The sequence below is a fragment of the Gymnogyps californianus genome, chromosome 2 (genome assembly GCF_018139145.2).
Source record: "Gymnogyps californianus isolate 813 chromosome 2, ASM1813914v2, whole genome shotgun sequence".
Classification (NCBI taxonomy): domain Eukaryota; kingdom Metazoa; phylum Chordata; class Aves; order Accipitriformes; family Cathartidae; genus Gymnogyps; species Gymnogyps californianus.
This window is the reverse complement of record NC_059472.1, coordinates 122031960-122058332: the sequence shown is the minus strand read 5'-3', so window position 1 is coordinate 122058332 and position 26373 is coordinate 122031960. Positions and strand designations below refer to the sequence as shown.

The window sequence follows — 26373 nt, the reverse complement described above, 5'->3', positions numbered from 1 at the left end:
TTTGAATTATCCCAGAAAACTGAACAATTGGTTTTATTTGGTGTCTTCAAGATGCTTCACCTTCTGTGGGAGATGTAGGTGTTGTAGGAGAGACCATTTCAGGTTTTCGTGAAATTCTGTCCAATTCTGCCTGAACATCTGTTAAAACTGGCTTCTGACCTACAAAATAAATGCGTATCATTCACTCACGTTTACGAAACGGTTTTGGGAAAGCCTATAGTATCCTTAATTCTCAAATCAGACAAATCCTAAAAATTGTTACTGCACACTTTCCATGCAGAGTAAAGGAAACAGAAAGAAAACAGTAGAGAGAAAGTCACATCCTTCTATATTTCCGATTCCTCAAAGAAACTTCCATAATTATGTATTATTTGTCAGTGTATGAAGAGTTCATGTAAAGTATAAAATACAGAAAAGTCTATTAAGACTAGCAGTCATTAAAAGTTCTACACAGTTTTCTGCATCATATGTATTTTAAATAATTCTGAATGTAAATCAGGGGTTTCACCACAGACCAGTGAAGTCATTCCTGTGTACTTGGTCAGCATAAACCTGACACCGCTGCTCGTGGGTGCACACAGACCTGCAGATGGCAAATCCCTTTCTCTCCTCACCCGCTTACCTCCTCCCTACCTTGTAACGGCACAAACATTTGTGCAGTCACACTTAGACCTGATCCAAGCTTAAAACACACCATTTTTTCCCCACCATTTTACTCTTAACTCTTACTCCCCAGTCTAGGTTTCTATCCTGCCGTGTTCTATCACAGGAATGGAGAAGACAATATGGGAAAAGGCAGTGCAGAATATTAGAGTCTAACGCTGTGACAAGTGTGCACAGTATCTCAGGCTCTAAAGGAAAATTCTGACACACACGTAGTTTTAGCAGTGTCCCGGCATCCTTTCTGAAGATGCAAATTAACAGGAACTATCCACAAAGCTAATTTTTGCCAGATGTACTATGCTGCTCTTCATTTAAGAAAAGGTAATACTGTATCAGAATCAAAGCAGCTAATACTCCAACTAATAAGCAGAGGAATTTCCCATAGCTGCTGAGGGGAAAAGTAATTCTCAAATCCCAAACTACTGTCTTAACAGCCAGTTTTCAGATTTGAAGAGTGAGTGTCATAGATTAAACACGAGACAGCAAATACTGAGGAATGTGAAGAGGCCACATCTAAGCTAAACTTATTTGTATTTATGGTAATTCCTTGAAAACCTAGTCCTTTGCGACGTTGAACTGGCTACACCCTAACCCTTCATTTGTTGCATATTAGGAACTTTCTGAGAACATTTTTGCTCCTTAATAGTTTAATTCTGTTCTTGAAGTTTCTGCCACAGGCCTGGACACACCACTTCTCTGGAGCACTGCCTCCATCTGCCTGGCATCACCCAAACCCGCTGCCAGGCACTCCCCACAGGATTTTTCAGTGGGTGCTCTCTGCACCTCATATTGCGTCAGCTGCCTTTGTTTGAACAATCTCCATATGCTGTTCAAACTAGCACTGCTGACTTTGCCTCCAGCAGGTTAGGAAGTACTTGTAAACTTTGCTCAGCCAACTGAGCTTCACATTTAAAAAAGGGAAGTGCACACACGTAAAAAATCTTTCAGTCAGTCTACACAAAATGTTAGTGGGAAGTGTTTTCTTTTCTCTTACTACATAAGAGTAAACACTAATGTCAAGTACCAATGAAACACCAGCATTCTCACCTAAGCGCAGCATTACTACCCTCTGGGGAAGCAGGGAGGGAAGATGTCTGTATAGGTATGTTCTTAAGTAATACAGAAACATTTTAATCTGGAATAGCAAGAAGCACCAGAGTAGTCTTGCATCTAGCTTTAGAGCAGTCACTATTAGACATTGTTAGATTAATACTAATTATTAATCACATCATATAAAAAAAAGGCTATCAACAGAAAATACATAAGTATTTTTACAGGCTGTCACCAAACTCAAAGCCTTCATCACATCAGAGCTAGGTCACTAGCAAAAGAAAATTTAAAATTATTTTAACACTGACGGTATTGTTAAAAAAAATCAACTTGAAATTAAGTCCCAATATATCTGAATAATATTAAAAGGGGCTTATAGCATAAGCCATTTTATTGGGATGGTGGGGAACAAAGGAAGAAAATGAAGAACTCGTGTGGACACAATTCATGCTTAAACAGCTACATGAAAAGTTTTTCTTTGATCCTGAGAGCAATAAAAAGGCAATACTAAACTGCTGTGAAAACAAAAACCATATCCAATGAAGCATTCAGTTAAATATAGTAGTGTTCATACTTCTGATAAACTATACTAATAGGAATGATCCACCACTCACAGTTTAGATTGAGTTGATCTTTTATCATTAATCATACCTGACTTTTTTGCTGATGGTGGTAAGTTGCTGCCAGCACCTCCAGTGCCACCTCCTCCTGGACTGCCACCAACACCACCAGGGCCACCAGGGGAACCAGTTTTCTTGCTCAGGAGACTATTGAAGAAGTTAGCCAGGACTCCTTCACTAGTAGCTCCAGCTAGAAGGGGAGGGAGGAAAAAAACCCACAACAACACAAAACCAAAACAAAACAGATTTTCTAAGTAAATACTGATTTAGTGTGTTAATCAATCTAAATAAGCATATTAAAGAAAGCAGGCAAAGCAGCTATTTTACTTCCCCAGCTGCATTTGTGCCCTCATAAGAAAAGGTACCTTTCATATTGGGATCAATTTTTTTTGACCCAGTAGGGATAGGTGTAACACTGGCAACGTTTGATGTTACGGATCTATTTGGTGTCCTAGGAGATCCACCAGGAACTCTTGGAGAGGCATCCTATGCAACAACAGCAAAAAAAAAAAAAAAAACCAAACAATTAAAAAAAAATTCCAAAGCTGAACTGGTCCATCTTCTACAGAATTAAATCATGCAGTGCAAGAGTACATGAAATGAAGCATTCTGTTATTTCTCACAGCTCCTAATCTTTTTTTTTGTTTTAAATAATGTAGTATCCCATGCAACTGAAATGACACAGGATTAGATTTTGCTGATTGTATACGAGTTTTTTCACACTTGTGTAACATTCTTAAAAATATTAACTTTAGTGCAACTAAAGCACTAGTGAAGCTTTTCATTTTATCCTAAAGAGAAACTTGAAAATCTATCTGTTACTCAGTAGTGCCTCTGACCGTAATGAAAACGGCACCAATTAGATCATAGAGGAACCACACCAGATTTCTTGGAAAGACAACACATACCACTAATACTGTGGAAAGGACTAAACACAGCCCAGGAGAAAAAGCATTATTCATTACTTCAAGGATAACAAGTCATGTTTGCAGTTCATCTAAAGAGGTAAAGCTACCTTTATAAGATCACATGCTCCCCATTAAACTTGTGTTGCTTTTTAGTTATTTTATATGTATTTTAAAATGTAGATGAGGTCATCATTTTCATTTGACCTTAATCTTATGCCAGAGTCTTAATATTCCTAGAGAGAGAGTGCCAAATTTAGGATAGACAACTCACCAAGGCAGTTCAGCCAACATAGTTTGCTCCCTGGCACACTCTTGGGACAGAAAGGGGAGTCAACTAACTGCTTAGATGCATTCTAACATATGAAACGTACAGCCATGACATTTAGCCCTTGCTGTCAATACAAGTTGTCATGACTAGCTGTGAAGTGTCATAGTTTTAGAGCAGCATACGATGTAGACTTTAAATACTATGTAGTTTAAAAAAATTAGATCAAAGAATATTTGATAGTGCAATCAAAACAAGCAACCCTCTAAGTACGTGAAAGTGAATCATTTTCATGTGATGATATTTAAAATTTTTATTACTAACCACTGGCCTTCCTGCAGCAGTAGGTGGTTGTTTCGCCAACTGTGACTGCAAAAAACAAACCCATGTAGTGTTAGATAGTACAGTGATTAAGAATACAACCCCAAATTTGTATTGAGAATGTTATTAAATGAAACACTGGCTGCTTGTTTTATAGACAGAAAATTACCTGCTGCTTCATAAGAAACACTTGGTCATCTTCTGCTACAATTTCTTTTTCATGAACAAACTGCAATACAAAAACATTAACATAATTTTGAATAAAAGAAAGAAAGAAATGTATTTCCTTTTATACCTCCTGGTGAATATGACCAAGGCATTCAATTATGAAGTAAACGTGTAAAATACTATGTTGAGTGCAGACCACATTTTCTATATTTAAGATTGCCACCTCATGATTCCATTTAAGCTAAGCTAATTAGAAGTGAAATATAAGTATCATTAACTCCTTTGACCTGGCAGGCATAAGTCTCTAGATGTACTTGTAGAAAGACTCATTAAAAAGTTCATTAAAGTGTTCAGTAAAAGAGGAATGAAGTAAACTGCTACGAGGCACATACTGATCTCAGGATCAGTAAGAAATTCACAGATGCACGCACTCTGCAGCATGCTCACGTCTCAATTTATCGAGGCCCCACCTTGGTATTATTTTATAGGTAACTATGGCAAAAGTGACTCTTCACCTGCGTTGCATTAGACTGGTATATGAACTGGACAAAGACATCTCAGATCCCAGTTCTATGCATCAAATCGCAAGCACTCTCCCTCCAAATAAGCTCACCACAAAAACTTTGCCAAAACAAGCATGGCAAATATCAATATCAAAGTTTATAATCCAGGCCTGAAGTTTATAAGCATGCCTGCAAAAATTGTCAGTTAAATAAGTGTCCAAGGAATATATAACACACTACTACATATGTCTTGATTTTTTCCCTAAAGATTTTAGAATGGACATAGCATTAGTTTTCTCAGCTAAAATAATTCACACTTGGAAATATGATCAGTCCCAAATTCTTAGCTTTGTTAGAAAAAGCCATAGAAATATTTGCTTTCAGTAACGTCTGTATGCATGGGGTCCACTGCTGCTGGCATTTTGTTCAACAACCTCACATATGTTTTCAGGTAGTTCTGTCAAAGTCTTTTGTTAAATAGTATGAGAGAGAAAATATACTGAATATATGTAGAACCTGTTTTCACATGTTTATTTTTGATTTTACACTGTCTCAAGCTTTCTTATTTTAAAAACTCCAACAGAAACAGAAAGCATTATGAAGTTATGAGCAACTCGGAGCAAAATGGAGTGTTCTTAAAAAATACTAACTCAACCTGAAAAACAGTTAAACGATACTTAGACTTTTCAATACCAAACATATTAAAAGCAAAACAGGTATATTTGTAGTCTTGAACAATGTAACAGCAGCAGAAAAAAAAAACAACCAGTGTAAGCTGGAGAAGAGCTATACAGAACAAAAATAATGATTTTTTGATAACTAAAGAAGAACTTTAAGAACAAAATAAAAAGACAAAATAAGAAAAAACACCCATGCAGTTTATCACTCTCTTCTGATAAACTGGAAGCAAAGTCTCAAAGAAAGAGAAACAGTCAAAAAACTGACAGGTAAATAAATAGATAAGAAGTTGAATGCCAAAACATCTCAATTTACCTTTCTGACTGGTGGTTTTGTTATGATATCTTCAAAACTGTCTTCTGCTTTTAGTGTCTGAAAGTTCTCATGCAATATTCCTATCTTCTTGTCATTATCCCAACCTGCAGGACTAGATAAAAGATTATTTGGCTTTAAATTCTATTGTTCCTTCAGGTTATTCTTGTATGCAATCCTGAACTGCACAGAACTGAAAGCCAGGAAAGTTGTCATAGCTCCCATTCTCCTGTGCAAGCTAGTTATTGATTAGTACAACTAGTTAAGAGATTGGCTCACCATAACAGAGGAGCAAAATCTCTGGGTTTAACATTTCTCTTTGGGGCAGCGAGTATTTGTAATCTCAATCCACTGGCACTCACCAAACTCCAACTCATGAGAATGTAAAAACTAAACAACATTTAGAACCTTTTTTGTTCATGCTTTTTAGAGTCTTGCACAAATACATTTTGTAGTAATATACATATAATAATGCAGATAACTTACATAAATACTGCATCTTTTTCCACAACAACAGCTGGAACATTGAAAGGAAATCCATACAACTTCTGGACTATATATTTATACACTAAATCAATGTTTTTGTTCTCCTTTACTGAAGTGTAAATAAGTGCTGCCCCATCTGAATAAACTTGTTAAAGAAAACTCAGTTTAGTGGCTAGTAAGAGATACTAAAGTGACCCTTTTTTGTTAGTTTAAAGGTTATCTACTTTGCAGAATTTAGAGGAGGAATACAAAATCAAACAGGTCAAACAACTTCCAACACTTAATTTTTGAAATAAGCTATTTAGTAATTTAAATCTTTCTTTCTGCATTAGTTTTAGGCCAACTCAGCTATTGCTTTTAGAGTAAAGTACAGGCTTTTCTCACTTTCAAAGCCCACAGTACCAACGGTTTCACTATGATGCCTTCACAACTGTCTTCTGCTTTTAGTGAACAAAAATTTTCATGCCATATCCTTATATCTTGTCATTATCCCGCCCTGCAACACAGACACTACAGCATTAACACTAGTAGCTTCAAAAATGCCAAAGATCTTCCACTTCCCCACCTGGGTTTTTAAATTAGGGAAGCAAGTTCTTACATTGTACAGAGATCTGCTTTCAAATGCAATGAAGGCAAATGAGTTGTGCTGTGCATCAGTTACTAAAAGACCAAGAGAGTGCTTAGTATTCCAGCATGGTTCAGTATCAAATTAACATAATCAAGCTTATGCACAGGATTAATAAAAGCAGCCAGGGAAGTTTTGAGTAATTTTTATTTTGGGATTCTAAAAATGCCAACGCCCCAAATTTATTTCTACAGGCATGCAATTCAAATTCTAGAAGAAAGTTATATAATGGGATCCAATTCTCATTCAGTGAAGTTTAGAATAGAATTCCAAGCTGTACATGGCATATACAATCACAGAGACTATTTCCTACTAATATTTTGTATTCTTCCTCCATTCACAAGACTTACTCCAATTACCCATAATTCCATTTTGAAAAATTAGGTCTTGGAAGCCCTTTGAAGGAAGTGCCATCCATCTTGGTACTCAACTGAGGTCTCAGGTTCTTGAACTAATTTTTTCATCTGTTAACTGCCGTCTCTCCAATAGCATTTAAACTTCCCTTTACCACAGCACAAATGATGATGACACAATGTAGGCATGTTACTGGCATCTAAAATCTCGACCTCAGCTTGTCTAGCTGACTAAACAACACTAAACAGTATTTTATACACTTCTTTTAAAAAATGATGTTTAAAAATAATAATAGCACAGCAACAGCTTATGTGCATTGTCTCTGTACCAACACAAGAGAAGCCAGTGGATCTTTCCTACAGCAATTCACACTTCTTTCCTTCCCTCATCACCTCATCCCGTGGAATTACTGAACACCGAAGAGACTGCATATTTGGGTCAAAAAGAATAACATGCCTTATGTGCATCTGAAGCAAGATCATACTTAAAGGAATTATCTTGTTATTATTTTAGGGTGCTTGTCAGCTAAGATGTGCTGATTTACGAACTGACTCCTAAATATGGAAATGAAGGCAAGTAAAGAAATTCATGGTAAAGGGACACGCTAGACTCTTGCAGCTCTGTTTAAAAAAAAAAAAAAAAAAAAAAGAAAAGCAAACAGAGAAGTTTAATTTAATTCAATATTGCCTATAGGGGTAGCTGAAGCAGACTGCCAGCTACAGTAAAGGAGTTGCATCCTACTTTGGTACAGATGCAGATATTCTTTTAAGCTTGTCATAATTAATGCAAAGATTTAATTGCATCATTATCATCTTTATGACATGTTAAAGGATACATTGTAAGCAAAACCGTCTGATATGTGACTGAATGAAGTCAAAGTGTTCATCTCTGTAGTCATGCTCTTTTTCCAGAACGCTGATGGCATCACACTGTCAAAATAAACACAGAATTAATATACCTCTTTCAGTCATCTGTTGAAACAGCAGTGCTGCTACACATCCAGTTCAAAACTGGGCAGGGGGGATGGAGTGCAGTGGGTGGAGCAGAGAAAAACAAAAACCTGCTAAGATAGTTTAGAAGCATAATTGAACCATTATTGTTTTTTTAATAATATATAACTTGATGTGCATGTACTGTGGTCAGCACTAACTTGGGAGTTAAAGTGATTGCCATTTTTCATTCACTCCCCCTCCCCCCCTCCAATGCAATAACTCAAAGTCTCTGTTGAAGACTGACCCACTGAATGACACCGCCACTTTCTGCCCAGTGTATTTTTACACACTGTGGTATTACAGGACATAGTGTTTTTTATCCAGTTACTAACTGGGAGGCAAAAGCAAGAAATGTGGAAGCGGGGGGGGGGAGGGGGGGGGGAGGGGGAAGAAGAATAACAGAGAGCTAGCAGGTGAGAAAAAAGGTGCTTTTCAAATGAGAGGGTTAGCCTTCCAGTGAAGGAACAGCATATGCATCAAAAGGTTTCTTCTTTCACTGTGGGCCAGCAGGGGCTGCAGATGCATTATGCTTAATGCCAATGAGAACCGAAGAGTCAGGGGGGAAAAAACACCAAAACCAAAAAGCCAGCCACAAGAACCACACCATTTTTTCTTTAGACTAAGAATATGGTTACGTATCTAACAGAAACCAAAACAGATCACAGAAACACCCTAAGAACTGAGGAAAGTTAATAGAGCAGCACTTTACTAACTAGAACCCTCAAATATATTCATCTTCAGAAAAAGATCAGAAATATTAAAAAAACCTACCAAAACACTATTTGCGGAATAAGGAGGACTGTGGAGATCAAGGGGAATTCTAGTTGCTTACTGACTAGCTCACTTCTGTGAGCAAAACCAGGTCTGAGGTATTCCTCAATTCCTTGAAAACTGGTAGAACTAAAGGAAAAACTAATCCCAAAATAACATGCAGTGAGGGCTTCCAGAAGATAATCAACCTTCAACAGTAAACATTTTTAAAGAATTCTTATGCAAGGTATTCAGAATGACTTAATAATCATGTGCTTCCCACCCAAATCCAAAATTGACAGAGTTGCTTAAATAAAATATGCAAAAAACCTAAAATGTGAAACAAACCTTTGTACAAACTACTACTACTGGAATGCCTAAGTTACATGTTAGTGTATCTGCACCCAGGGGTAAAATCACACTGTCATCTTTGTCTTCCTGTAATGAAGTATTTCTTCTCTGTGGAGAAGCTGGAAAATCCTCGCCTGGTTCTATATATTCCTGGAAGTCTCTTACCACTGAAAGTAAAAAAAGTTATATTAAAAGATCAGCTACTTTATTATTTCAACAATGATTTCCACTGCCATTGATCTCTAGCACTGTTGATTGTATAGTACTTCTGCTTCTTTATGTTGAAAAAAATTGAGCATGCACCAAGTGCTGACTATGTTTGCTCTACGCAGCACAAGAGAGAACTAGTAAGTCTGAGATCTGCTTGATCAGCAGCCAGAAGAACATGACCAGATAAAACTGTCCATAAGGACAACATTAAACCATTTTTATTTTATCATTGTGGAACCACTAGGCAGTTGTCATTAACTATTATTGCTTGATATGTTTCCTAAAGGACATAAGTTTTCTTGCATTCTTCTTGGCAAAATTAATGGAACGGCTTGTTAGAATAAACAGAATTAAGCCTTACACATATTGCTTAGCTGCTACCATATACCAGGTTTTACCTAAAACCCCTTTGTCCACACTTCTCTCTCTCTGTACAGTGAATCTACAGTACTAATAAGCAAAAAGAATAGAATACACAAACATTAGTTATTAACTAGCTTTATAATTAGTTAATAGCATATTAAATATTTGGTATGCTTTTACAATAGATCAGATACTACTTTAAAATTTAGCAAGGAGGGTAAGTCAGAATATCTTTTTTCTAATTCGTGTTATAAAGTTACAAGTGTAACTCTTGTCAGGTTCCGATGTATACACCCAAGCCTCTGATTACATGGTCAATTACTATTCCTACAGTCATAGATGCAATATTAGGCATAAAATGTCTGTACCTTTCACATCACATGTCCTGTTTCACACAGCAGAAACAGGATTCTACCAAATCCCACCACTGATGACTTTTCCATGAGTAGCACATCCTGATTCAGCCAAAAAATCAGTCAGGAAGACAATTCAGCTGCATCATGCACATAAGCAGCTAACTACTCCAGTACATTCTCACTGCTTTGTCCTGATTTATGTTAATCCACCTCTACTTTCACTAAACTGATTGAAGCCCTCTGAGTTCATACCTAGAAAAGCATTAGTTGAATTAACAGAGCAAGACTTATTTCGGCACTCTAGAGAAAAAGATGTACTAGGCCAAGATGATTCAACTTTTTTACAGATCTTGGAGTTCACAATAACAAAAAGCACATGCACAGATTATCATCTCTACTTGAACAGTCAACTCGGGCTCTCATCCAGGGAATGCTGCTACTTCAGTCTGGTCTGAGAGCTTCTGAGAGCCTCCCAAATTGACCGTGTTTTAAATCCGGAGTTCTCAGCAAGATATGCCAGCCACTCAAGGGAGTCTTTCCTACACAGCATCCTGTCTGTTCTGGGATAATTGCATGCTAAAATAAAAAATCACAGTACTCCAGGGCTAGGAGTCATCCAGTGGATTCCTAAAATTCCCATTGTATGATCATAACATACTAATCTTTATACAAGTACAGAAAGCAGTAAAAAGGAGGATTGATGTAGCATATCACAGCTCAAAGACCGTAGAGTACAATTTCAGGTCTTCCTTAGAGACACAATTAAAATGACCAGGCCACAAGGCTTCACTAGACACAGATGAAGTAACAGGAGGAGCTACTCCAACCCTTCACACACAGCTGCTATGTATCCCCTAATGCCTTCCCATACCAGTCTCAGTCCTCACAGGGTCTGTCTTTTGAGTGGAGTTAAGTTGCTAGAACTGGAAGACAAACACAGCAGCACACCTCCAGAAAACTACACACACAAACCCTCAGTAGATTTCAGTCCTGTTTTCAAGCTAAATCAGCTCGCAGGACCCTCTCAGGAGCGCTGAGCCTGACACAAGAATAAAGTAGGACCATGTAGCCAGAAGTCAGGCAAGCAAGATTCCTCCCTCCTCCTTTTGGCAGTGTCAAGCTGCTGCCCACCTAGCGATGCATGAAGTCACATCACAGGAGGTTCAAAACAAAAACAGCTTCCAGTCATATCTGGATTGTGTCTAGGGCTTCTATTATACCCAACACACAGACCATCAATATCTATAAGAATTAGACCAGATGATAAAAGAACAAGAGAGCAGATAAAATGAGTAGCTGTGTTTCTTGACTCACTTCACTTAAATATTCTGGATTTTATGGAGTTTCACTATTCTGCTCACTCAGTCAGTAAAGAAGCACAACTATCAGCCTGCACATTTTTGATAACAGAGATATTGCGTCCTTACTACTTTCATTCAGTAAAATCCTACCCTGAAACTGTTCAGGGGGGTGTTCAATACACACCACACTAACACCACTCCCCAAAAACCAAACCAAACACCACACCCAAAAAAGCTCAGCTCCTCCCTCCTAAACAAGTTCTTGTGGAAGATATGATTCTCAAGGATGCTTCTTCCCTTAGAAGAATCTCTCTCTTAAAAGAATAAACAAAACACCCCAACCCCCACCCCCCATTCCAGAGTATCTACAACAGTCACCTTACGGGCTACTTTATCACAGCTACAACCTGCATGTCTGAAAAAGCTATTCAGCAATCTGGCAGTCAATTGCTTAAGAACATACCAGTTCCAGAGAGCAACTGCAGACTTATAAACAAAGTTTAATCATGCTATTTGATCTTAACACACAGCTTTCTCAAATGCTCTTCCTTGCAGTAATTCACCGAGAGATGAATGGGAAAGACTCATGTTTTAGTACCCCAAGGGAAATACAATGGCTGCCCAAAAGTAATACGGAGCTATGATGCTAGTGAGTTCAGTCAGATAGTTTAAGGAATCCTGCAAAATCTTTGTGTTCTGCATGTTTAAAACTAAAGAGAGAAGACACTGACAGAGCTATATCATATCCATGCCAACACAAACATATAGCTGCATTAGTGTCAATAATAGTTACGATAAAACTGTTCAAGTAGAAAGGGCCCAGACATTACCATGCTGTCATGAATTCTTTCAACATTTACACTTTTGGTAGGCAGACAACACATCCCAGATTCTCTAGACTGACCACTTACAGGAACAGTTAAGAAGCTGATGCAGTGATTTGCCTTTAAAATAAATAAATAAAAAATTGAAAGCTAAGAAGTTTTTTCAATTGGGAGAATCTTATCTAGAAATATCTGTGAGAAGCAAGATGAAATTCAACCCAGCTGTGTTCATTCTGAAAGCTTCCCCCTCCACCCAACCCCCCCTAAATTAAGCTACTTCCATTAGAAAAAAATACTAGTATTTTTCATATAGCTACTTGAGACTTATCTGAAGCTTGACTTGCTTGATAAATCCTAATTTTAAGTAACATTTCCAAAGAATAAAAAATGGAGAGATTAAATGGTGCAGAAAGCATTAAGCATATTTGATTTAAATGGGTTCCTATGTATTTGCAGAATACTCACACTTTTGTTCCATTTCTTTCATTTCTTCAGGAGGAATTTTTAACTTGTCAATATGTTCTCTTACAACACTTGCCCATTTTTGTAAAGAATCCAGTGCAGTCCAAGGCCTAGACATGTCTACTACCAACATAATTAGAGTGTCCTTTAGAGAGCTTGCCTCCATCGCAAATTTAAGAAGACCTTTGTGATACAGGTCACCATCCAAAATCCATACATTACATCTTGTTTGGTCTACAAAAAAAGGAAAAACATTTTATGAGACTTACTTGAAACAGTCCACTATGTAATGGCTATTAAATCTTCTTTTGACATGTAAAATACAAGGAAGAAAGCAGATGACATGTTTTAATCAGTCAAGTGAACATATATAACAACATAGCAAACTGCAGCTTGTGGAGACAAGCTCCTCCTCTTCCAAACCCTGATGTATAATGGCAGATAACTGAAGATCTTAAATACATTATCTGAAAGTGAGAATCCAGAGACAGCATTCAACATTTCCAAAATTAGTGTTCACCATTTTAGAGAAGGAAAACGTTTTCTTCAAGATGCAACTTCGAAGGGGGGAACTGGGTAAATTCAGCCATCCCTTCTCAGCCCTTGGTCTGCTCAGCTCTCAAGGACTGCCATGTCCCCTTCAAAACCCCAATGTGATATGCCTATATAACTCTTAAAAGTACAGAATGTACCTTGGCCCTTCAGAAAACTGGAGCAGAACTGCAAGATTTTAATGATTTAGATGGATTTAACACACAAGAAAGTTATTCTTCAGATTTGCAAAAGGACAATCACCAAATAGACCATCCCACTGCTTTTTTCCCCCAAAACACCATACTCCAATATTCAGAGACACTTCTGCAGTAAATGAAGAGCTGTTGATTCAAAATTAGATAGCTTAATATAATTACATTTTGCCTTCAGGTAAGTTTTTAATTACTTGTTACAGAAGTTCTGAGAAAGACATTTAGATCAAACTCCCAATCTTCTTAACCCTGGTCAAGTCATCTTTGAGACCAATAGCCAGACATGAAAGTCAGGAAAGCAGGCGATTTCAGGAAAAAAAAGGGACCAACTTCTTCTGGTTCTCCTTCTATCTATATGTGTTCTTATAGTATAGACAAGAGTTGCCATTTTTCCCCACAGCTCCCAGTATGTCCTTATTCACACCCCACTCCTTCTAAGCATTGCCTCCAGATAATTCATCGCACCTCTACGGTGCCTGGTCATACTCCTTCCCTTGTTTCCCCATATATAAGCATCCATTATCCATTCCATAACTGCAGGTATTTGGGGTCTGGATCTTAAACATCTTTTTTACCTTCTAGCCATAAGCCAACTCAAGACAGTTGAAACATGCTTCTACTTTATTTCTCCTTCCTCCAAATTTTTGGGTTGGTGGTTTGGGTTTTTTTGTTGTTTGTTTTTAAAATCTCCTTTAGCGTTGTGCACATTTTCCTACCCATCAACACATATGTAGTCTTGCAGATTCTGATACCACCAAGACAAAGGTTTCTCTGCATATTCAAAAAGATAAATACTTGCTACAATAATTGAGATGCAAGATAAGAGCCTAGGCACCTTTTCCTCTAGGCCTGAGGAATGCACATCCATTCAGAATGTTGCAGCTAAGACTGCTTCCCTGGTCTTTTCTTTTCAGCCTTTTCTTTTGACTGGTTCATCTCCTCCTCTACCACTTAAGTGGTCATTTATGGTATCTACTAAAGGAATTACACTGAGAAACTTCCTCATGATACAAATCACTCATGGCCTAAGCTGGACTCCTGCAAATTATAAAGAAAGAAAAACATCCCACTGTCATTCCAAATATCACACTACTGAACCATTGCTTTCAAACTGGTTTAAGATATTGTTAGAAATGCAAACTTACCGTCTCGATCTTCATCATGCACATTTAAATACAAATACTCCATTCCTCTTCCTTTTTTGTATTCCTCTATTCCTTGAATTTTTCCTATTAAGCTAGTTTTACCTGCTCCATCTTCACCTGGAGAGACAGAAGTTAGATACCACTCAATCTTTAATCACAGTTACATATTAAAAACCACCTGGGGCAAGAAGGAAACCATATACTAACAGGGTGACTGAGCTCATTAAAGTTTTGAAATATAGCGGGCTTTGCCCAACTCATCCATCTGTTCAAAGTGCATGCCTCAGCTTCAAATCTTATTTCTAATTATTGATAAATGCAATTATGCCACTAACTATCCTATCTGAAATAGGCTCTTATACATATCTTTAAAAAGATACCTTAAGGAGTAAACACCTAAAACAATTTCAGTCTTTCAACTGCAACCAAAGTGTCAACAAAGTCTTTCTAAAGTAGAGTTCAAGTCACAGTAAGATCATCTTACAATCAGAAGAATACGATTTAGAACTCTCTCATATCAAACAACACGCACCACCAGGCTGAGTAAGGCAAATCCGATTCCTTAGCTTTTATGGGTTGGTTTCTTTGAATCTTTTCTCTGTTACAGGTCTAAAGAAACCTTAAAAAGAGGTGACAAACAGTAAGCCCATTGCCTTATAATACATGTGTATTTGGGTACACACACAGTGACAAGCCTGCAATCCAGATCCATTCACTCCTATTCCCTCCCCTCCAAAGGGAGCTTGGATAACCAGTGAACCTTACAGCATAAGCACAGTGTGAACACCTCAGCTATTGCCAGAGACTCTTCTTGAAAAACTTCTATTTCTAACCATATGTCCCAGAGCTGGAAAACTTCACGTACAGTTTTTCCACTCTGAAAGAGTAACCAAGCTGAATTTGGACATGAAGGGGGATTTTGCCACTCTAATTTGGCAGCATGATGGGTACATAACAGTTAGACCTTAGAAAATTCTTGCAACTCACTCACAGGTTGTAAAATTAAGATTAAACCCAGGTTCCTAAAAAGTATCTTATCAGTTTTATGCCAAACAGAACATTTTTTTCCCAAGTCTCTCCTATACAGGGAGAGTATAAACACTTGCTTTTAACTACAAAACAGAGAGATGAGTTCAAGGACAGTAATTTTCGCTGCTAAACGTAATGAAGTTTTCCCTTTAAAGGGAACTGACCATGACCTTATAGACAATATTATGGCTACATTAAAAAGACTAGAGATATAGCCACAGAGAAGAGCAGAAAAATCATACTTTGAAAAACTGATTTTGAATTTACTCAACATATGATTCCCAAGATTACTGCATGAAGCCTTCAATTTACAGTTCAGCTTTATTTTCAGATTTCACTAAGAGTCTAGAAGCTACCAGAAAGCATAAGACTTTTTACTTTAAGTAGCCCAGGGGATTTAACTCAATGGAATGAAAATGAAATGAAATTTTATGTTTTAAAAAAATAAATTGGAAAAAAAAAAGAGAGAGAAAAATAAGACGAGAACTGAAGTTTAAGATCTGGTTAAGTATAGAGAAGTTAAGTGAAAAATGATGTTGTACCAGTTTAACTTTTTCAACATGTAAGAGTCTGTTTGCTAGTTCCTTAACTATATGAAATCAAGACGCACCTAAGAAAACAATTATAGCTAGTTTTAAATAAACATTGGAAAGCACAGCTATTTTCTATTCATACATCAAGTTTTTCCTCTTCTTGTGAGAATATTCTTTTAAATAAAAATTCTGCCCAAGAAGTGTTCAAGCTTCATCACCAGAGATGAATTACAATTCCTCCTCTGCCCTCACCCAAGTACTTATCCAAGCTTCTAAAATTTGTCATCTACAAATAACTGCGGAGACTTTGTTAAAAGCTGCTGCACTGACATGTTATGCTGCTGAAGTTGCTATTACTTTTGCCAACAATTTCTGTCTGATTCATTCTGTTATTCTACCTTTTTGAACAGGCAGCTCCAATTAATTTGTGCCAGTAGAAGGCTCAAAAGGTAAGACAAAACAAGATTTGTTATTCCTTTTAAAGAGGGGTTGCACTTAACAGTTTTCTTAGTTTCTCAGAACAGCTGACTTCTAGCTAAGTTCTCTTGCATACTAGTTTGTTTCACATAGGTGGCAATAAAGATTACAACTTGTTTGCATTGGTAAAGTTTAGCATCTTCTGCAAAGTACATCTGCCAGTTCTTAACAAAAGTGGCTGCAACTTAAGTCTAAGAAACATCTGTGGTTATGAAGAGTTCTAAACATAAGAGATACACTTAAGCAGTCTAAACTAAAACATACTTATACAAATACTAGTATCTATGCAACTTTATTGTTTGAAAGTGCTCATGCTAAACAATATGGGCAAACTTGAAATATACATCCCACAAGCCCCTTACTTATCACAGCTGTGTGTTGTGTCATTTCCTCCCCACCCCTGTATTTCCAAATGCCTGAAGTAAACTGAAGTTCAATACTGTTAAGTTAGTATCTTATGGCAAAATAAGAGCTGGAATTTTATTTTCCCTCCTCAAGTTTTCCCGTATTTATATTCAGACCCTACACAGAAAGAAATTTTATCAGTACAGCATAAGACAAGTTGATTTGATGTAAAATTAGTACCTTTGGACACATACGCACACACAGTAGTCATTTCAGCCTTCCATCACAGAATTACTTAATCTGTTCAGTGAAGAAGATTCTCTGCTCCCTTCTCCTTATCAAATATCCACCCATTTCAAAACACCAAGATGAGGTAGGTGGATCACTGACATACATAACTTACATACAAGTTACTGCATGCAGAGCAGTGCTCATCATTCACTAGAAAGCCAGAATGATGCATCAGTGAAGCCTGAAGGGATTGGCACTGCTTTCATTAATTACTCAGGTAAATGAAGAGAATAGTAAAGTTTGCAGATGATATAAGAGAAACCAAAAGATCTGTGGAGAAAAGGGTTAGAAGCAATACTGACAAGTGATTCAAAACAAGTTAGCAACGCATAAACCGACTAGTCTACAAATAGGACGATTCACTTGCAAGGGTGCAAGATAGCTGCCTAGCCGAATGTGCCCTATTCCACAGGAGATCCAGAGTTCTCAACAGATTTAAGCCAAATTAGAGTCAATATTATGGAAAAAGCTGTCAGAAAGTAAATCCAGGACCATCATATATGACATAAGGACCTCCTCCTTTTTGCCCACGCAATTAATCATAAAAATTCAGGTAAAGATGACTGCTTCGGCCAAGAGAACATGCTAAGACTTGAGGTTCCATCTACCCCTACTTTCCATTTTTAGTATGTTGCATATACCTTTTAAAATTGTGACAGCTGCAAATGTATTTGTATCCTTGTTATTAATTTATTTTTCCAACCTAAAGTCCTCAGTATAAAACACCTGAAAAAGTCAACACATTTTGAATATATTGAGTTATGCTGGGAAAGAGCAGCAGCATAATTTTGCTTTGTAGTTACTCTTCAGCAAGAATATCAAAATACAATTCAATCTTAAACCAGTGCTTATCTAAAACTCCTGAATAGTTATTACAAATCTCATTAGCAAATTAATTCTAAGTGCATGCAATGCTAGCCTTTAAGACTTCTCAAAACTCAAACACTTTGTTGTAATGCCTTTAGTATGTATAAAAGCTTCTCTCCACCAGAGGAGGGGGGAATATTTGTGAGGAAGTTAAAGTCTATTAGCTATTTTAGATTTGATGGCTAATGTACAGCATAGTAATGCGATTAGCATTAAGTACTACCAGGGACATATATAAAAGTATATATGCTTTTAAAAGAAAAATAATTTCTCAATAAGAATACATACACACTATATGGCATTTGAAATTACAAACCCTGAGACATTTAAGCATATTCATCTTTTTTGTTGTCTCTGGATCTCTCTAAAGTATATGAAAAAGTAATGCTGCTTAGTTTCAGACAAAAGTGAAATTTCATATTCCTCAGACTTAAACATCATTCATATTAATATTATGGAACAGAATTTTTTTTTTTTTTTAAAGTGCTACTGAAGCAATATATAAAACAGAGCTTCATGCACCATCAAAAAGAGTTATCATCCTCCTCTTCCCTCCAAAATCTTGAGATGGAAAATCCTTTAGCTGCTTCTTTATTTCTAACTGTGTGATAATCAAATTAACAATTGACTTCTGTACGTAAGCTCACAGAGCAAAACATTTCTGACACACAATTCTCGATATAGAATTGCAAGGTAGAATAAAAATCAAGTAGATCATCGAAAATTTAAGATTTCACATCCTTCTTTTGCAAGTAACATAAAAGGTCCTCCTTTTCCAGAGTAAATCCTCAAGAACTAAAATTCTCCATTACATCAAACTGCACTTACACATTAATACTACAGTGAAGAAACAGAAGTGATGCTTCTAGCAAGCAGTGCTACACACCAAAGCTGAACACAAGTAAAAGAGGGACAACAGATTTAATTTTGCAGAAAAGTCAGGCTAGGAAGCAGTTGAAACAAAGCCAAACCAATCTGCTTACACACAGTATTTCACCATCTTGTTAACAAAATGGAAAGTCTTATACTCAACTAAACAAAAGCCATTTCATTTTTATCCCCACACCACTACACTCCTCCGATGAGCTCAAGTTTGGGGTTCTGCTCGTCAAAGCTTCTCTGTCCAAGGTGCTACTCTGTCTACAAAACAGAGTTTGATGACCTCCTTCTTGTTGCTGCCCTCAAAGATCTAGGAAGCCATAATACAAAACCCTGCCCAGCCTCCTCCCTTCTCACCACTCCAGGCAAAAAGTATGCTTACTGAGCAGAAAATGGAGTATCACCAAATGTTCTGCTACAATTTGGCAGAACGGTCACCCATAGATGGGAAGGATGGGCAATGAGGTGAATGAATCACCTCCTGTGAATGCAGGCAAGCAGGCACTTATCTATGAACTGCTACTTAAACTGTTCAACCATAAACTATCACATTAGAGAGAACTTAGCCTCTCTATTACAGAACTTCTCTAAACTTTCAATTAAACACTTTAAAATTAAGAATATTTACTACTCATGCTATTTCCACATTTATTTCAGTTTAGAAAATGAGAACAGAAGTAGATTTTCACTTGTCTTAAAACAAGACATTTCTTAATTCTCACAGAAGTCTGTACATGGAAGAGCAATCAATGTGTTATTTCCAGGACAGACATGAGTTTTGACTTTTTATTTAAATGGTTTCTCCACTGTAAAGTGTCAAGTGTGTTTAAAACATGGCAAGGCAGAGAAGCAAGAGGTGAATGTTTCTTTTCTGTCATCAGTATTGTTGGTCTGCCCCCCTTCCATCCGGGGCTCTGATTTTTTTTTCAACAGCTCTTTGAAAAGCCCTGGATGCACTTAATTGTGTGTAATCTATAATCCTGCTGGTTCCTTGATGGAGTTCTTTTGTTTGCTTTTTAAAACCATCCATTAAAATTCAGCTTGATATGGGAATTATACAACTCATCTCTAAAAAATATGTTCAAGAAAGGCCAAGCAAAACTAGAGATAATGGTCCTAATTAACCCCTTCTGCCCCCCCCCCCCCCGACATATTTTTGTGAACTAGCTTTATACTTTTTACAAAACAAAAGACAGCTTCTGGGTAGAACAATTCACAACATCTAATATTTCTAACATAAAATATTGAATATTTTTATTAATAGAAAAAACCCACCTCACTTAAATATGATAGGACAAAGTCATCAAAATCAAACCTGAGTTATCAAACAGGGCAAAGATGCCTTCCCAGAATCACAGGCCGATCTCTATTCCACACCATGTGCAATGTCTGAATCCTAATACAGTGGAGACGTAACAATCTTCCTCCTACTAGAACCAAGCACATGTGTACTATAGCTACTTTCAAGATAAAATACTTCTCACAAGCTAATAACTGCCTTTTCCACAGCCTCCCATTAGTGAGGGAGACTTGTTTACACATACTATACTAATTGAAGAATGCCTTTCGCAGAACAAGACCAAAATAATCAGAGTAAGCCAAATTTAGTTTGCTTTCAGAGAACTGAAGAACAAAATTAATTATGCTGATGAGATCCTTCTCTAGAATCCCTCAAAACAACATGGAAGTTCACAGTAAGTAGGTCATATCAAGTCTTCAAATAACTTGCCACTAAATTACAATTTACTCGCTGGACAAAAAACTTCTCCTCCTCTAAGTTTCTTTTATTCCACCAGATAAGTCTTTCCCCTCACATATGATTCATTTGGTATCTTTGTGGCACTGAAAAATTAAATAACTTTTCTGAGGAGCACCTTAATTGCACTTCTGCATTACAGCATGACAGCAGACTGTAGACAACTGTTCCAGCATGCCTTTTGTCAAGTCCTGCACCACAAGAATATAGGGCCTGACTGTGGAAACACGTACAGTAGTAACAGTGTTACTTATGCTTGGAGACAGCCAGTCAGAGAAAGCCAAATATTGCAGAGAATTCTATAGTGAATATGAACAGCATACATCACTAATGCAAGCCTTCTCCTTTAACACAGCAGTAAGTAATCTAGTGTATTTTACACAGGTTCACTACCAAAATAGAATAATTCCGTGTTACTATCAAAGGGACATCTTTATTGGTACTCCTGCCACTAACCTGCCTGGAGAACACAGAAGCACAATTCCTTTCACTGTTCCTCACCTTCGGAGCTGTTTCAGAGATAGATCCAGTAATCAGCAGCACCTCTGGCAAAGCAGAGACAAATTAAAATAAAAGCAATTCAAGAATTTCAGAACTTCCCATGCTGTGCTAAGTAAGTTTTACTACACAGCATCCATGTAATTGGGGGTTTTTGGAAAGGTATTGTAGCACGAAGGACACTACGAAGAAGTACTACTTAGTTCTAAAAAAAAAATGTAGCTGCAAAACAAGCATTAGAGTTTTATCCAGGTCAATGCCCCATCAAAACAACTGACACTTTTAGAAGTGTAACTCTGCTGATTGAAACAAAACTTGGCTACATCTGGAAGGCTTTCATTGCCTGTAGAAGGTGAAGAAGTTGCAAGAAGAGGAGGAAAAGAAGCTATCTGACTTAACTTCTACAGTACTAGACAATTAAGAAACATTTGAGATTAACAATATGGACAGTATCAACAAGCAGTATCTCATCAGCTGTAATGACGAAATTATCACAGTGAAACTTTCAGCTATTTGAATAGGAAAAAATAAAGTGGAAAAGTAATTTTTACAGTGTTGAGTACAAAATTAAGTAAGCAGATTTTATATTGATTTTATATACTCTCATGACAATCTGCTGTATCAGAACTTAATTTTGAAGTTCACTATATTCCATGGGTCCACTAAAAGAAAGTGGCAAGCTAAAACTGCTCTTCAAGATGTACCATTTTCTACAATAACAGCCAGTCCCAATACATGTACACACAGAAAAGTGTACCTGTAAATTAGCTGTAGACTGTGGAAACTTCTCAAGCATCCTGACAGCCACGGGACAGGAGCAGAGCTCAAAGATTCAAACAAACAGGCCTGGCCCTGAAAAGTGAGATGTCTGGGGTAAAGAGAAAATGTGGACACAAGGCAGCTGAACACTCACTGCCCACTGAACTCAAAGCCTTTATCATCAAGTAGGGTAAAATGCATAAAGAAAACCAAAATGCTAGTGATTCAGTAGAAGCAAAGTGTGCAATACAGACACTTGGAGTCAGGTGTACATGTGTCACTGGATGGTTTGACATCATTAGAATTGCAGGCAAAGAATCTACTATGCTTCAGAGACAGAGGAACGTATGAAATACAAAGCCAGACAGAAAGCAACTATTCAGTTCACTTGCAAGCTCGGAGCCTGTTTTCTTGTGCATCCTGGAATGACTATAAACATTACTGCTTGAATGCATGCTGCAGTTTATTGGATAAATGATTAGCTCGGGTCTCTGAATCCAAGCCTTCACACGTTCTATACCACTATGGATTCCATCTGTAACCTGCAATGGTGACTTCTTAGCTGTTCCCTCTATTCCACTTGCTGGTTCAGATATAATTGTATCAGGAAGCAAATGAACAAGAGCTCCCAGTTATAAGCATCAGTTTTCTCATCACACTTGACAAAAAGCATCTCCTCTGATCAGCTATCTTTACTACACAAGTGAGCAGGAGAGACAGTCCAGGAGAAAAAAAAAGAAAAAAGAAAAAAATCCCAGCAACAACAACAAAAGCCACACTCCCTTGGCTCTCTGCAAAAAGTAGCTAGAAATGTCACTGAGAGCACCCAATTTCCTTAAGAAAGCAGGGACATCTTATGTTTTCTGCTGGTAAATGCTGCTGATTTGCTAAATGAGGTAGCTATGGTCACTATGACAGAACTGCCTAGGAATCGGAGCATACTTGCGTTACAGAAACGTTCAGGAAAACTTGCATTTTTATTATTTGTTCATACAAGAACAGAAAAATGCTTTTGTGCTACATGTGATGCCAATCAAAGTTTAAAGTCTTCACAAAAATAGTTATTGAAAAAATGTCTGTAAGTGAAACAATTTTGCAGAAGTGAAACTATAAGTTAATTTTTTTTGGCTGATTTTGAGCAGAGAATTACCAGTATTATATGTTAACCTTCACTTCACAAAACTATGTGCCATATCTAGAGATTAACATTTGGTATTCCAGTTTCCTTTAGTTATTTCTGTGATGTCCTGAACTGCTTTCCAGGTTCTTAAAAATGAGATGTTAACACAGCTAAAAATAAATACTGAAATAGAAGAATTAGCATGCCAGACACAGCCAGGTTCCCAGAACAACCAGGCATACAAGTATATGCAGTGTTTGAAAAAAATATAAATGCTGTAGGCAAATTAGAAAACTTGTCCTAGCAAACAAAAGAACATTAAGTGGTGAGTTTTTCTGGTTGATTTTTCTGTGGGGTTTTGGGGGCGGGGGGTGGGTTGGAGGCTTAGGGGATTTTTTTTTTAATACAGTTTGTATTGAAAATAAGCATTCATTTGTCACTAGATATCATGTTTCATCTGGGAAGTTTTGACCAATATAACTGTTTATACTGCAAATATTTGCCTACCACAAAACGAGTGAAAAGCATAAGACCCTGGTCAGCTTTACAACTCCTGCTTAAAAGTATTCAAAGAATGATGAAACTGAAAATAGTCATGGCAAGAAGTGATCTGTATTAACAAAAAAAGCTAGTACAAAACTATTTAAAGGAACAAAGCTTAAAAATAGAGGAAATGTGAGATAACAGAGAAATTGCAAACACACAGCTCAAGAACCTGAAGAGACACAACTTCACATACTGAATCCGTCCAATACAGACTACGTAAGACCTCTCCTTTTCCTGTGCCAATGTGCTTCAGGAGCAGCATCATGACTTGTAAGTGAACAGCAAAGTGTAATACATGGATTAGGCATTCTCACAAAGAACATGGCCATGGCCCTCATTGGCAAGTCCTCAGATCTGATGCTGTTTTTCCTAAATATGTGCTGAACATTTTTTTCCCTTGGACCATGGCCTTCTAGAAAACACAATTCCTAAGAAAGAACTAGAATTTCTTCTACAAATATGCACATCTTTTAAAAAAATGCATCAATCAAAAAAGGAAAAAAAAGTGTTACATTAAGTCGTTCTATAAGCTCTATATAAACAGGTAAAAAGAAAATTTCTGTACAACAGATTAAACATCACAAAGTAAATGAGCATTTGGAAACATTCTATGGTGCCCCCTCTGGTTCTGAAGGAAGCACAGTCTCCAGTTATTGAGTACTAAGGATTGCCTGACTATGAAGAGAGAGGAGAACCAAGAGTGTAATCTTCTTGACAAGGATCACAGCTTGAAGAAGAATCTTCCAACTTCAACAAGGAAAATCATCCAATTTAGTTTCAAAATATCACATAAAGAGGTGTCAATCATTATGAAATCTTTCCTTTTTTTAATATCAATAGAACTTCCAATCTCAATATCCTACTTAATTACATAACATAAAAAGCAACAGATTAAAGGGTAGTAAGTCTTGTAACAGGTTCAGTAGACCATCCCATCATCCTTGCACAGTTTCCTCCTTCCTAGTCAGTTTTAAGTCACCACTCAACTTATCAAAACAGGAAGAAAAGGGTCACAGTGATTGCTTTAGGATTATGGAGGGGAAAAACCCTAATTTGAAAAACCTCAAGACAGTACAAGCCACAAGACTACATAGAATCATAGTGTGCATAGAGTTCACATGAATATCTTTACTGGGTTTTAACCATTTTTCCATATACTAACACACACTTCTTTCTGGGGACAGGGAGGTTGGCAAAGGAGGGAAGAAGGAGCTAGTTAACACATCCATCCACTCAGATTCATTAAATTGTCTACTGGTAATAGTACTTAACAGTCTTTCAACCCCCACTAATAATAATAGCAATGATATACATACACACACGCACAGTTGAGAGCATCCATTTCTCCCCCTCCCCCCTGAAGTGTTTAGTTTTGCTTGACATACAATTTTTCTTCTTTCCCTCAACAATGAATGATAGCTGGGTCTCTCATTATCGCCCTATCAAAGTCCCATTCCGTAACTTCTAATCTTTGCCAAACGCAAGGTTGGACTAATGCACTGGGTGGAGAGAACTGAGCACAATGAAAGCCAGCAGCAGTAAACGATGCCGCCGCTGCTGCACAACTTGCTGATGATATTGCTGCTGACAGGCTCGGTGCATGTGGGCAGGACACAACCAACACGCCCATACAGCCTACCCCGCCCTCCGGCCAACAGGGAGCAGCCGTCATTGATACTGTTCGGGCCACGAAAGCAATTTTTGTGTTTGTATGACACACCATAAGGACCAGCAAGCAGCACTGGTTGCACGAACGAAGGAGGTTGCAGAAAAGGTTGAAGTACCCGCACGCACCCCGAAGTCAACACTCATCGGGGGAGAAAGACAATAAAAACCACCCTTCCAAGCCATCTCTACCTAAGGAACTAGGCAGTGGGAAGGATAATAATGGTATTATGGCGAGGTACCTACGATGAGGGGGGTATCTAAAGCATCTCTGGATATTAGATATCCAAAATGAAGCAAAAACATGCAAGGGAAGAAACGAGATGGTTAAGCCAGCACCTTGCCACCATGAACCGCCCCCCCCCCCCCGGGCACTAAACAAGAGAGGCTCCAGACACCCAAGAGAGGGTTAAGAAGCAAGCCTGTGTGCGGCAGGGAGGGGAAAGGGATCAGGATGCTTTTCTCACCCAAGAGGAGGACGTTCTTCCCCGAAGGTAGCTTGGAGCGGGAGCGCGTGGACACCTCACTGAGGATGCAGGACCTGGCGCGAAGAGACGACAACGCTTAGGACGGGGCTCCCACTTCCTCCCGGCCCCCCACCCTCGCCACCTCCTGGGGAGGAAGGTATGGGGGACAGGGCAGGAGTTGCCATCGCCAAGGGGAGGAGTCGTGGCCCCCCCCCCTTAGCTCACTGACTGAGAAGGACTGAATGCCAGGAGGGGGGGATTAGCCAGCCCTCCCCGCCCCCTCTCGCCTCCCCTGCAGGGCAAGGAGTCGCTGCGAGGGCGGTAACGGTCAGCACGCGCCCGGGCCCCCGGCCGCGGGGCGGGGCGGGCGGTTACCAGAGGTTCTGCCCGTCGTCCTCATCGCCGCCTGCCCGCAGCTCCGCATTGTTGTTGGTCGTGGCCGTAGCGGCGGACGAAGGAGAAGAAAAACCGGCAGCCGAACCGAGCCCGGAGGAAGAGGAGCCGAAGGAACCGGCTCTCCCCACAGCCGCCGCCATCTTCGCTGCCTCCTCCCTGCCCCGCCGCCTCCCTGAGACACGGAGCGGGCGGCGGCGCCGCGGCGGCTGACAGGAACCCGGATGTTGGGAGGTCGGGGGGCGGGGCCCGGGGCGGGGGCGCGCGCGGAGGCAGCCGGTGGGGTCCCGTGCGC

At 38.4% G+C, this 26373-nt stretch overlaps 1 protein-coding gene across 2 annotated transcripts; it reads right to left on the bottom strand.

Moving 5' to 3' along the window:
- On the bottom strand, window positions 1–26228 carry DYNC1LI1 (dynein cytoplasmic 1 light intermediate chain 1). 2 transcript variants are annotated; one of them, XM_050892314.1, is made up of 13 exons: window positions 26061–26228; window positions 25686–25759; window positions 14454–14570; window positions 12566–12796; window positions 9044–9213; window positions 7789–7882; window positions 5975–6110; window positions 5492–5603; window positions 3997–4056; window positions 3831–3875; window positions 2699–2819; window positions 2365–2523; window positions 1–159 (listed from the first exon to the last, which is right to left on the bottom strand). In XM_050892314.1, exons 1-13 carry the CDS (start codon window positions 26219–26221, stop codon window positions 47–49), a joined length of 1593 nt encoding a protein of 530 aa, XP_050748271.1. In that variant the 5' UTR covers window positions 26222–26228; the 3' UTR covers window positions 1–46. The 2 variants fall into 2 exon arrangements, with proteins under 2 accessions (XP_050748271.1, XP_050748272.1); XM_050892315.1 differs by lacking the exons at window positions 12566–12796; window positions 14454–14570.
- Between the last annotated feature and the right edge of the window lie 145 nt (window positions 26229–26373).